Here is a 12,913-nt window from a genome sequence, read left to right as displayed (position 1 = left end):
GGTGGTGGGGGGAGAAGGTAGGGGGGCGGCGAATCCCGCTCCATCCGCGGGGATCCAGGGCGCGTTTTGCCGCCTGCCGGGAGGGCTCGGTGCGGCGAGCGCCCCGCCGAGCCGCCCCCCCCCTCCCCGCTCCCTCCTGGAGGGTCCGGCCAGGGGCGAGGCGCTGCCGCCGCCGCCCAGAGCACGTTTGGCGGCCCGGGACTCCCTCTCCCGCGCCTGGGCTCGTCGCGCCATGGGAGCCGCCCGCCCGTGGGGGCCAGGGCCGTGAACCGCCCCCCCCCCCGCTCGGACCATGCCAGCATCGCCCCTTCCCGAGAGCCCCGGTACGTGCGTGGGACGGGTCCCGGGGGGAAGGGTGGGGGGTGCGGGCGACGGGGACCTCTGCTTTAGGACCCCCCCCTTATTTTTTTTACCACTTCCCCCTATTTCTCCCCCCTTCCCCTCTCGCTTTGCTCGTTGCAAAGTTGAACTAGTGGGGAGGGGGGAGGCAGGGGCACCCCCTTTGGGGCCGTTTCGAGGCGGGGGAGGGAGGGAGGAACGCAGGCGGGCTGGGGGGTGTGGGTTATTCAAATGCAAAACGCAGTTTGTTGGCCGAAAGAGCGAAAAAGTCCGGTCTCCCTGGCTGTGCTGGAGCGTGTTTGCGCTGCAGCGGCCAGAGCCTGCCTGGAAAAACCCGCCAGGCGAGGAGAAACTGCCTGCAGCCTCTGCGGAGAGCAGGGAACAATTAAAGGGACCCTGCCCGGCAGCCGGGGCCCCCGGCCAGCCGGAAAACCCCCGCAGACTTCCCCCCCCGCGCAAGGAAAAGGGGCGAGGGCTGCGCAGCAGCAGCATCACGCTTTGGAGGTGCCGCCGGTGTGCGGGGCCGGGGGGGGGCGTCCCTGGGCGGGGGGGTGCGGCTTTCCGCTGGAGCGACCCCATTGTCTGCAGCCCCCGGGGAGGGCTCCTGGGGCTTTGGGGGGCACAGCCAGCGGTGGGGCCGGGCCACGAGGAGCCGCTGCCTCCCCCCCCGAGGCGGGCCCTGCCTGCCTCTTCCCTTCCCCCCTTCAACCCCCCGGGGTCGGCCAGTCTGCAGTAAAGGAACTAGAGCTCTGCAACCCCTCGAGGTGCTCCTGGGCGCCGAGTGCCCACTCAGCTGCTCTTGGAGCTGGGGGAGAAGAGGTGGTGGTGGTCCTTGTGGCAACTGGAGGTTTGGTGCTGGCGGGTATGGTCCCTGCCGGGATCGGGATGGAGTCAAGGGAGAAGGATGCCATTCGCCGAATGGGATGGGTAAGGAAAAAAAGGATCAGGCGGCCTGCTGGGAGGCAGGACCATTTAAGCTTAGAAAGGGATAGCTGCTGAGGAGTGCTGAAGTGTGCTGGATTTGCAAAGGGACCAGGCACAGCCGTAGTCAAAGGAGTCGTGCCAATCGTGTGCCTGGCCTGTACCCCAAAGATTTTTAAAGAGAGATGTAGTCTGCATCACTTGGCATGTCGGTGAGGTAGTAGCACTCTAGCGTGGTGAGATGCTACTGCTTTAAGGAGGAGAGGGGAGCATGCAAGTAGGCATCGGGAACGGGGCAGCAGCACACCAGTATCATGGACACCCGTGGTGAGAGTCGGCCTGTGTAAACAAGCTGGCGGGGGCAGATGCACCAGCATGGACCTCTTTCTAGAAGCTTTAATGCAGCAATGGCAAACATGGGCAAAGATGCGCTTGCAGCGTTAGATATTTAAACGTGACTGAGCAGACTCCAGGGCAAAGGTGTCTCTTTAAATTTTAAAGACAATGGAGAAACCTGTGAAAATAGTAATAATAAAAAAAAATCCTCCAAATAGTAGCTCTTCTCAGTCGTGCTTAGTACTATTTTTAAGGTACTCTTGTGGAGAGGCAGAAGGCTATCCTGTGCAGTGATCACCTTGTTTTCATTAATGTCAGTCCACAAGAATTAGGAGTAGAGATTGAATCCAGAAAATTTAGTGTTTATTCTTGGTCTGGGTGAAATTGAGCAGGTAGCCTGGTCGACCCTGACTGTAAAGGAGGAAGAAGGCTGGTTTGTGCTTTTCAGAAGCAGTTAGTTTCTCTGGCAGTGCAAGGGCGGGTGGTGGTTGCTCTCGGGATGAAGCTTGGTCCTCCTGGACAGGGGGGTTGGTTGTGCTTGGAGGAGAAAAGGGCAGGCCGCGTTCCTCAAAGCAGATAATGGGGGAAGAATTCAAGGTGAGACGTACCAAGGAACCTTCTGATATTAAGGGTTTCTGTAAGACCTAAGTCTTCACTGTGTAATAATTCAGAATCCCCACAGATAGTGTGTTATTGTGTCAGGCGTGCTACCCGTGTTTTTTAAAGCTGGCCTAAGCATTTCCATCCTGCTTTCTGTTTTCAGTTACTTACATTTCAAAACACCTTTCAGGCTGAAATTTTCCAGGCTTAATCTTTGCCTGAAGGTTATTCCTTCCACCTCCCCTTTCTTTTAATTGAGTTTGAGATAAGGTGATTCAGTTAGTGTGGGTTTTTGGTTTTTTTGTTTTTTTGTTTTTTTTTTTGTTGAGAAAAGGCAAAACCCCTGAAGAATGGAGTCAGATTTTATCAAAAAGAAATGCAGTGTTTAAAACAGCATAAATGCAGAATTAGAGGGGCATATGATTAGCCGAGAGGGGTTGGTTGGTTTCTTTTGCTTGCTTTTTTTGTATTAAAAAATACCTGGAGTGTTATGGTGGAAAGGGGCTTTCGTTTGGTGAACCCTTAGAAATTACTTGGTATCTTTACTTTTTAGCATTCACCCTGTTAAGGTCAATGTTTGGCTGCACTGAACAGAGGTTAAAGCAAGCCTGTGCTCCTGCCTGGGCTGGAGGGAGGATACTCGCACATGCGGTGTGAGTCTTCACAATGGATTTTTGGTGCCAGTTGTTTGTCTGAGGCTTAATCTGGTTTTGTGGCTTAATCATGTGTGGTTCCTTGCCACACTGTTTTGTTTTTTTTTTTTGTTAAAAAACATTGTAATAGAGCTTTCCCTAAACCAGGAGGGCTTTTTTTGATGGTATTTTTTTATCTTCCACATTCACTGTGCAGGCTCCAAGGTGCAAGCTGAAGTCATGACATTGCAAAATGCTAAACATTGACATCTCTTGCTGAATTAATTGAGAGCACTATTTCACAGCAGCCTTCAGCTCCTCACACAGTGGAGGGAAGTAGGACATGGTGGCAGTCCTGCCTTATCCAGACTTATCCTCAAAGCCACAAAAGGTGGCCTTCCAGGTCCAGTGAGGACAAAAATTTAGGATGAAGGCCTTGGTGGTTGGTCTGCTCAACATCATGGTGTGTTGTTGAAGTCAGTGGGAGAAGGATTATGCTTTGAGCATACGTCTTTGTCTGGGAGAAACTGAGGTGGCATCCTGTAGTGCCTGTCCCAGATTTGCAGTTATGACTTAAGTCAAAGTTTAATATACATGGAAAAAATATGCCTGATTGCCTTGAGTGGCATAATCCTATAAAGTAAAGCAGAAAACTTATACATGGTAAAATGGAAAACAGTATTTTTGAATGGCACATGAGGTTATAGAGACACCACTCGAAAAGGGACTGGGGGAGGAGAGGTCTGGGGGGCTGCAGGGTGGTGAGTAAGGGGGATAGGCCTTGGGGTGCCTCTGCAGAGGGAGCTTGGGGAGGCCTCTTTACAAGACTATGAAATAACTGATGGTACTGAGAAGGCAGATGAGAAGGTTCATTTTTATTTCTTAACTAAAACCAAATGGGTACTCGAGGATTAAAGAAGGGGGGAAAAGGAAAATTAAAGCTGATTCCATCCTCCTAACCCATTTCCCTTCTTTTCATATACAAAGTGTGGTACAGAGCAATCACAGTAGACGCAGGGAAGCAGGCAAGATTGAAAAGCAGGTTGGTGTTTGCGCGGCTGGTAAGAATACGCAGATGATATGACATAATCCTGAAAAGACTATGGAAAAAAACTTTTACACCTAACATGAGGGTAAAATTTTCTAATGTGTGTCTGCTCTGGTGTCTCTTGCACCTTCCTCTAGAGCATTTGTTGCCAGAAGATGAGATGCTTTTCAATTCAAAGTTGTTGATTTGAGCTTGTGTGACAACTTCTAAGTCAAAGTGTTACTAAGTGGTTTTTATGGAAGCTTCCGGGTCTTGTTTCACTACCAGGCCAATCTCAAGTGACTTTTAGAAAGATACCTAAACACTGAAACAAAATGTGTTTAATTAATGCATCTGACTGTAGTGAAACCAGGCGCAGCTAGTCCTAGCTGGGTCATTTTTTTCCCCCCTATGCAGCTGTGTGTGTTCTGGGGTCACTTGCTCTCTTTCATGATGCCATTAAAAAAACTGCCACCACTTTGTGAGAACACATCTTTTAATCTCTTTCCCCCCCCCATCTTCCAACAAGAATCAAGTTATCAAACAGAATCCTGATGGACGCTACGTCTAAAAGGAAAACTTGCTTTTTTGTTTTATCCTTTTGTGTAAAGGGAAAGTAAATAAGCGGGGAGTGCATCGGTTTGTTGTGTTTTGGGGTTTTTTTGTGTGTTTTTTTTTTTCCTTTTTTTCTGGAGGCATTCCAGTAGTATGGGGTTAAATTCTCCAATTACTTTGTAGGCAAAATTCTCGTTATAATTGTTTGGAATTTTGACCAAGATGGGACTAAAAGATTTAGCCCTTGATTAGCTTTTTAGCAGTATTTGTTGAGGATTATAGCAGTCAGTGGGATTGCTCCAGATTTATTACTGTGAATGAGCGAAACTTAAGCAACTGGCCTTAAAACCAGCTTTCAGCTTTGCACATGAATTAGGAGAGATAAGTCAGCTCAAGTAACAAACAGCTTCGGGATGCACTGTTATTATCTGGGGCAGTTCCCTGCAAACCCTCCTGTACCTATTACCCGCTTTACTTCATAGAGACGCCTGTCCTGTGCTTTCAGGGAGGGTATGGGGGGGTCCCACCTGATTTGGCTTTCAGAAGAGACCATTGAAGTAAGTTTGTTTCTCTCCAGGATGATGGAAAACTGCCAAATTATTATATTGCACCAGGAGGTTTATGTTTGATAATCTTGCTAAGTCCACATAAATATTTTGGAAACATAATTAATTTCTCGCTATGAAATGTGACCAATATGATACAGCCATTTGTTGTCCTTATGAAGTGACATGAGGCAATTAGCAGCTGCTGCAGGCATCAACAGAGTCATTATCAGTGTTTTAAATGGAAAAGGGAAGGTAAAATATCTCCTAGTGTTACAGAAAACAAAACTTGAATACTGAACTTGTAGCTACCTAATATTTTGGTCCTAAAATGGAGGAGTAAACAAAGAAATAACAACATAATTCAGTTTTATTAGACACTTTATATTTTAAAAAATGTTAGATGGTTTTTACCTAGCAGTTAAGGTTATTGCGGCAGACTAGTATGGATCAAGATTATGGGCTTTCTTTAAGGGAAGCAAAGATCTCTTGCTGACCAGCATTTCTCCCAAGAGCTTACAGCCACCTTGGGGGTCAGGTTCGCAGAGTCCCAGACAGATATAACTGAAGTCAGTATTAATTGAAAAGAAAAAAAAAATATTTTCCTTTAGGGGTCTATCGCTCAGATCTCTTCTGAAAAACCTGAATTCACTCCAGTGACAAAATTGAAACAAAATGGATAAAACTATTGCTGTTTTTGTGCTCCTGTATTGTCATCTCTTAGCAAGACAAATACTAGCAGCCTTTGCCATCTTCTTTAACATAGCATTTAAATGCCAGTCAATTTCCTACAAATATTCTTTGTTTGCCAAGAAAAAGGGAAGTCTTCAGCCACTCAATGTTCACAGCCCCTAACTTTGGCTCTGAAAAGAAGTAATACTTTAGGTTTTTACTATTCTACATTCTTGCCAGACAGGTACGTTTTTCTCTATTAAAAAAAACCAAACAACACGAAGCAACCCAGGATGGTCTTGCTTCTTCAGTCATGAAGCAACCGTGTTGCAATTTCCAAATGCAGGTGAAGACGTATCATCATGTAACTATAATGATGATTTAAAAAAAAATTACAAAATTGTTATAAGTGAAACTTCCAATTGATAATTTTGATAATCATGCTTCCCAGACTTTTACTACAGCAATGGCAACTTATGTAGAGAAGTAATATTCTCTACTTATGTAGAAAAGTAATATGAGCAAAGCATTATACACATGCAGTATCTTCAAAAATCCAGTCTCTGTTCCTACTCCAGATCTCCTGTTTTCTCTCCTCTGTTTAAAGCCTGATAAAGAGAAAAAGCTTTATCTCTTCGCTTCCCCTCCTGGTTCACACATTCCCACATCGCCTGGCCCTTCTTGTTGTTTGCTTGCTTTCTTCCTTGCTCTCCTGGCTGTAGTCTCTGAAGGTAGCTGGTATTTCCTCTCCTGCCACTGTTATGTAGGACCAGCTGCTAATGGCTACAGATACACTGCTTGCTTCCAACTGGTTTTGTGGCCCTCCAGGCTATCCTTTGGAATGAGGAGCCCAGTCTCTGTCAAAACCACCAGAAACTGGGGAAGCTTTTTTGCAGGCTGCCAACAACTATTTCATGGACCCGCTTGATGTGATGGCGATGCCCTCTTTGACACTCGGTTCATGGAGTGAGCGGTAATGCCCATGTCTCCCTTCCCCCACACATCTCCAGAGGAGGGTAGGGGGAGGAAAGCACTCGGATTACCTTTGTTTCAGCTTTGTATTTGTTTTGCTATTTCAGTGTCTGACCCAACTTTTATAGAGTGCTTCTGTGGGAGCTGTTCAGGTCTTTCTGTGGCCTGTGAAGCATTGCCCACAGCTATAAACAACTACACGTGTCCATTTAGTCTTTCCAAGTTGGATGTTTTGCTGTGATGGAGCAGGGATGCTGTTGGCTTGTTTACTGTGTGTTTCCTGGGCATTGTTTTCGGATCTGACCTTACAAGTGTGTTTAGCCTTGTCTTGTACAGCAATGCTGACTCTAGAATAGAGCACGTATTTGAGCACGTGGAAAAAACTCCTGTTGCAGTAATAATGTTCACTTGATATGTAATATGAAGATATGGAAGTGTTCAAGGCCAGGCTGGATGGGGCTTTGGGCGACCTGATCTAGTGGGAGGCGTCCCTGCCCAAGGCAGGGGGGTTGGAACTAGATGATCTTTAAGGTCCCTTCCAACCTAAACCATTCTATGATATGATACAGAGTAATCACAGCATGTTTAGGTAAGATACTTGGTTTATATGTTGTAGTACACGGCAGCAGTTGGCTAACTACTGCTGAACAAACAAGAGCTAGGCTTCCAAATGTTTTGAGTAAGCCATTCGAAAGGAGTTTGGGGTGTTACTGTTAGCCTTGGTAGGTACAGTGGCCACTGGGTAGCCTACTCAGGGCTGAGACAGTCAGAAGGAAGCTCGCTGCTGACCATTAAACATTTCTGGGGTGTTAAATAGACTGGGCTGCACTAGCATAGCTTTCCCCAACTTCAGCAGAGCTCAGACCAGGCTGTGGGTAAGTGCGGCCTCCATAAAGTCACCCTGCTGGCTTCAAGGTGGGGTTGAGATCATAGGAAGGAGTGGTGGTGTCAGGAGCCTGGTAGCACCCTTCTTCCCTTTTCTAATTCCTTTAGAAGCCAGGATCCCCTTTTTTTTGTTTTGTTGTTACTTCCTTTAGAGGTCAGAATTTTAGATATCATCGTCGTGTTTCTTGTTCTTCTTTTTCTTTCCCTCTTCCCATCAGTGAGGTGCAGGTGGCCTGCAGGTGATTTGATTTGGGCTTAAAGAGTTCAAAGGATCGACAACGAAGGGAAGACACCTTCCTGCCTGAGACTACATAGCCTCTTGCTCTTCCTGCTCCCATTTTTAGGCTGCCCTTGTCTGCCCACCTGATCTATTCAGACAGCTAAATAAAGCTTTAAAAGCTTTCTACAGGAACTTGAAAGCCCCATGTGCTTAAAAACTATGTAGTTATGAGGATTGCTTTACATTTAATAATGCCAGCCCACCTTGAAGGAAATTGATTTGGAGCATGAAGCGTCTGTTTTATCTTCTGGGATGACTGAAATGTATCCAGGGTGTTGGGGGACTTCTGCATCATAGTTGTGTTTGGGGACAAAAGCTTAGGATGAATGTGTGGTATTTTGTTGAAGGCAGATATGTTAGTAGTCATAATGATAAAGCAGAGATGACTGCCTGCGTAGTACATTTGGTACAGCCAGACAGGACAGAGTCAAGGCTTGCAGTAATACAGCACGCTGGTATGTTATCCTGGGAGATAACACTGGGAAAAGCAGTTCTTCCCTGGTCCAATTCCCTTGTGAGTAACACAAGTTAGACATCTTCAGGGAGCTAGTTACTTCTCCTGTTTTATCTGGAATTGTACCATGGTGGGCAGCCAATGGATGGTAAAAGAATGCAAGATGCCGTGGTGGTGGTGTGTGAGTGCACACACACAAATACACACAGAGTAAACTCACTTTTGTTCTTTTTTTCTCCCTGAATGTCCTTACAGCAATAGATACGCTGTTGAACACAAAGCTATGGATGTGTAAACTTTACCCGTTCTTACTCAGGGGAAGGGGTAGTTAATGAACTGTTAATAAGGTTGAGAAAATTCAAACTTCTTGGAATTGACATAAAAGAGTAAACATGTGGTGTTGCCTTGTCATTTGAGCTCTGTTTTCTTCTTCATTTGTGCTATAGGCATTTAGGCAAGCTTTCCATTTTGCAATACACTAATATTTTCAAAACTTTTGTATTAATTGAACATAAAGTCCAATACCAGTATTTCTGATTCTTCCTGTGTATTTTTAAATATTTTAAATTGGTGCACCCATTTTATACGTGTGCACCCTTCATTAATTAGGATGGTATTAACTCTGTTTTGTATCTTTTTCCATTTCAGAGTTAACGCTGTGTCACCACAGAGAGCAGCAATGGGAATATGCAGTTTTCTGTTGAAAAGTTCTCTCAAGAGCTCATGATTTTTTTCCATCTCTCCTCTTAACATTTCTACTACTCCACAGCCATGGCTCACCACGCGAGGCCTTCCAGATTAGTCAAAAAGGAAGAGTTAGGCAAAAGGAAAACTAACCAGGGCAAGAAGAAATCTAGCCAAGTGAGAAAGAAAACCACAAAGACTTCCACAAAAGCTGTTAGTTCTGGAAAAGGCAAAAAGCCAGCGCAAGAAAAAGACGTTAAGAAAAAACAGCAGGAAAAGAAACCAATCATGAGCTCTTCAGGTAGACTTCTCAGGAGCAGTGTAACCAGAACCTTGTCTGGAGCGTCTTGGGTGAGTTTGGAGAAAGCTGACAATATCCTCTTTCATAACCAGGATTCTTTCAACATCAATGGCTTTACAATGTCTCTCCGTAACCGATCATTCTCCCGTAGATTGTCCCAAACTCCAACAGTTGCAAAACCCAGGAAAGCTGCAGCACAAAAAAGGCTAGAAACAAAGGAAAAACAGGAACAAGAAGCCCTGGCAGTAGTAGAAGAAAAAAACATTGAAGCAGGCGAAAGAGTTTTGAAACAAGATTTAGCACAAAACGAGTTAGCTCCTCTGCCTGTCGAAGATACTCCTTGTAGTGTAGGCGAAGAGCCTGCTACCACATGTGCCAGTCAAGAAAAAGAGGTAGAAATACCTGCAACAAATGACTCCATTCCAAGCAGCCAGGTGACTGATGGTGATACAGAAGCATCAGAGGTAAAAGGTAAGCACGAAGACCTGCCCTGTGAGCAGACACCCAGCGACCTCGATACGGGTAGTTCAGCTGAAGCATTCGTCGAAGATGCTGCGCTTGTGCTTCCGTCTTCTCCTTCTGACTCCGTAATCACCTCTGAATCAAACTCGAAGGTGTGTGCAGAGACTCCCTTCGATCTGGTGCCTAACAGTAAAGAACCTGACTCCAGTTCTGTCGATACCTCAGACCTCAGCTCAGCAGTACTGTTAGAAGAGTCGGTCCCACTTGCCAAATCCCCCATCGAGGCAGAGTCGGACCTGGTGCTACACAGTGAGGAACAAGGCTCAAATTCTGCACCTGAAGTTACCTCTGAGTTTAACTCACAAGAACATTTATTAGAAGATGCAAGCTCACTTGCAGAGTCCTGCTTGAAGGCGGGCTGGGATTTAGAGTCTGAGAATAAAGACGTTGGTTCAAATTCCGGCTACGTAGCTGCCACTGAATCAAATTCACTTTTACATTTTGAAGGTGCTAGCTCACTTGCAGAATCCCACATGAAACTGATTGTGGATTTTGTACCCGTTGACAAAGAACTTGACTCAAATTTGGATTTGAGCTGTACAAAAGAGAATTCAGAATCTGACTCAAAAAACATATTTACAGTATGTGAACCAGTTTCTGATACCTCTTTAAACAATATTGAAGTGGAGGACATCGAACAGCTTGTTAAATGTATTGATGCAGAGACATTGATTTTGAATTCAGGTTATGTCCCCACTTTATCTCCAGATTTAGAAAAAAGCCCAGTTGATAAAATGTCTGGTGAAAGGTCTGGACAATTCCCTGAAGGTTTTCTTTCCGAGTTGCCTTCAAGCATGGAAATCTCTGCTCTTGCCTCAGGAAAAGCCATAAATGCAGATTTGCCAGCTGACTCAAGACTGCAGCATAATGATTATTCATCACAGCTGGGAAGTGTCGGAGTAAGCTTGAATTTGGTTCAGGGCAACGTGAGCGGCAGCGCTCAAGCAGTTGAGGCCTCGGGGCCATCGTCTCTTAAAAATCCAGCTGGTGATTACCCTGCTCCATATTCATCTCTGCTGCCTATGCTAGAGAAAAAGAAACGAAGGCGTTGTGGAGTCTGTGAGCCCTGTCTGCGGAAGACAAATTGTGAAGAATGCAGCTGTTGCAGGAAACGCAAAACTAGTCACCGGATATGTAAAAAGAGAAAATGTGAAGAACTGAAAAAGCCACCGCCGCCAGTCATGCTACCTTTTGAGGTAAGCCAAAGAAGTTGCAAATGAAGTCACTCTTTTGAGGCTTGAGGTACGTCTTAAGATTCTGCAAAGGGAAATGCTGGTCACTCTATGCTTTAGAGAGCTTTAGGGTTACTGTTGGAGCTAACAGGTTGTACAGTAACTTTCTCTTGTCATCTATAGAGGTGTAGATTAAAGTGAGATGGAGTTATTCTTGTTTCTGCTGTGTAAATGCATAAAATCAGAGGTAAGTATGGCTTTAGCTCTGTGTTCCAGATATTGGATGAGACAGTGAATTAATTGAGGGCAGAAAGATGAGATGAGAAAGATTTAAGTGCAAAATGTGGGGAGGGGGGAGAATGAGGGTAGTCTTAGGAGACAGTGAATTGTTAGGGAGGGTGTCTGTATTTCAAAATACTTAAGGTTGAAAAGCAAAGGAAGGCAGGCTGTTTGCTCTTTAATTCAGTTAAAGTAATTTGCTTGTGATGACAGGTTTGGTGGAAATAAATTTATAAACTTCAGGACCAAACTGTAGCTGCATTTTCCCCTTTCACATCTCTCTGCCTTTCTAATTGTCTATTCTTCTGTTTCTCTCATTTCACCACTTCTGCCTGTCTCCCTTTGTCTTTTACCATATCCCTCATACATAGTTTCTTTTTCTGTGTTTCTTACTCATTTTTCTGATCCATCAGCCTTTTATAACCCAGGTCATTACTTTTGGAACAAAGAGGAGGGGAAAAGACAGTCTGTATGCCCCTGTGATAACAGCACTGACCTTCTGAGAGATTTCAGTTCAAGATCAGGCTTTAAATCAGGTAAGTAGGGAGTTGAACATAGATTTCCCACATCCCAGCTGAATTCCCTGACCTGTGAGCTGCAGAGTTAGCCTCTGTGCCACCACGTCCCACTGGAAGCATTCTGCTTCATATGATCCAGCGGTACCTGAGCCGCGGAGGGGGAGATGCTGTCTCAGGAGTTACGTCACTGGGACATTTGCCTTGGGATGTGGGAAACTCAGGTTCAAGTCTCTGCACCAGCGTGTACTCCTGAGTGGAATAGTTCAAGCTGGGGAGAATGCACGTGCAAACCTTTTCTTGATAGCAGTTTCATTAAAACGGCGTGTTCTTACAGCAGGTAGGAATTCCCGTCAGCTGCGGAGATCTCGGGAGACCTCCTGTTTTCACCACTCTCTGTCCTGTGCTTACCAGGGTTTGCAGAGAAGTCTGTTCTGTTTTTAAGGTAGGCAAGCAGAAATAAAAGTCCTGTAGCAGTGATACATCTGATATATTCCCCTTTGTGGGGGAAGTATATTTTAAATTATAATGTTTAGGGAAGTAGGTTTAAACAGCTTGGCTCAGGGTTCATTCAAAAATCTCTTTGTATCTTAACTGTGTCCTAAATACTCTTTTTTTAAAAAAAAAAAAAGTGAGGCATGGGACAGCTATAACGTAACTTAAGTTATATATTAAAACAATAAAGGTTATAGCAGACTAGTCCTGACTTTTTACAGCTAAAGAGTAGCGACATTACGTCCTTCTGTGTATTTAGGCAGTGGGGATTGAAGAAGCTCATGGGAGAGAATTGGCAGAGTTGAGGTAGGAAGTGATCTAAAAGCCATGTTTTAAAAAGGGTTTTGGCAGGGTCGGTGAAAGGAAGCACTTTAGCTTTTCTGTCAACCTTTGTTTTCCAGGCTAAACATACTTCTTTTCTTGTTGCTCGGGCTGACCTTCTCCTTGCAGATTAGCTTTGCCCCTTCACCTTTGTCCTCTCTGGGTGCTCCTTTTGCTTTCTTTATGAGAGATTCCTTGTTTTGAATCTTTTCATTGGCAGCTTTTTTATGGTGTGCTTTTATTTTATTGAAATGGTTACATTTTGTACAACGCGTTTAGAGCTGCGCCAGAGGCCTCCTTCATTTCTCGTTAAATTTTGCATGAAGTTTCAGAGTACTGCGTGGAGGAAATGAAGTATTCCTGACATTCAAGAACATGTCATGTATTTTCTTATAAAATTGTATTT

The 12,913-nt window shown here is 45.1% G+C and overlaps 1 protein-coding gene across 4 annotated transcripts in view; it reads left to right on the top strand.

The window, feature by feature from the left end:
* TET1 (tet methylcytosine dioxygenase 1) overlaps nucleotides 1-12,913 on the top strand; it is a 79,800-nt gene continuing 66,887 nt past the window's right edge. For all 4 annotated transcript variants that reach the window (XR_012587782.1, XM_074593302.1, XM_074593301.1 and 1 more), the window contains exons 1-2: nucleotides 1-323; nucleotides 8,867-10,921. Coding sequence is in view for 3 of the 4 variants with exons in the window: in XM_074593302.1 (XP_074449403.1) it covers nucleotides 8,990-10,921 (1,932 nt within the window). In the remaining variant the exon portion in view is untranslated. The remainder of the gene's footprint in view (nucleotides 324-8,866; nucleotides 10,922-12,913) is intronic.

Source organism: Larus michahellis, chromosome 6 (assembly GCF_964199755.1).
Source record: "Larus michahellis chromosome 6, bLarMic1.1, whole genome shotgun sequence".
NCBI lineage: Eukaryota > Metazoa > Chordata > Aves > Charadriiformes > Laridae > Larus > Larus michahellis.
This window is presented reverse-complemented; position numbering and strand designations above follow the sequence as displayed.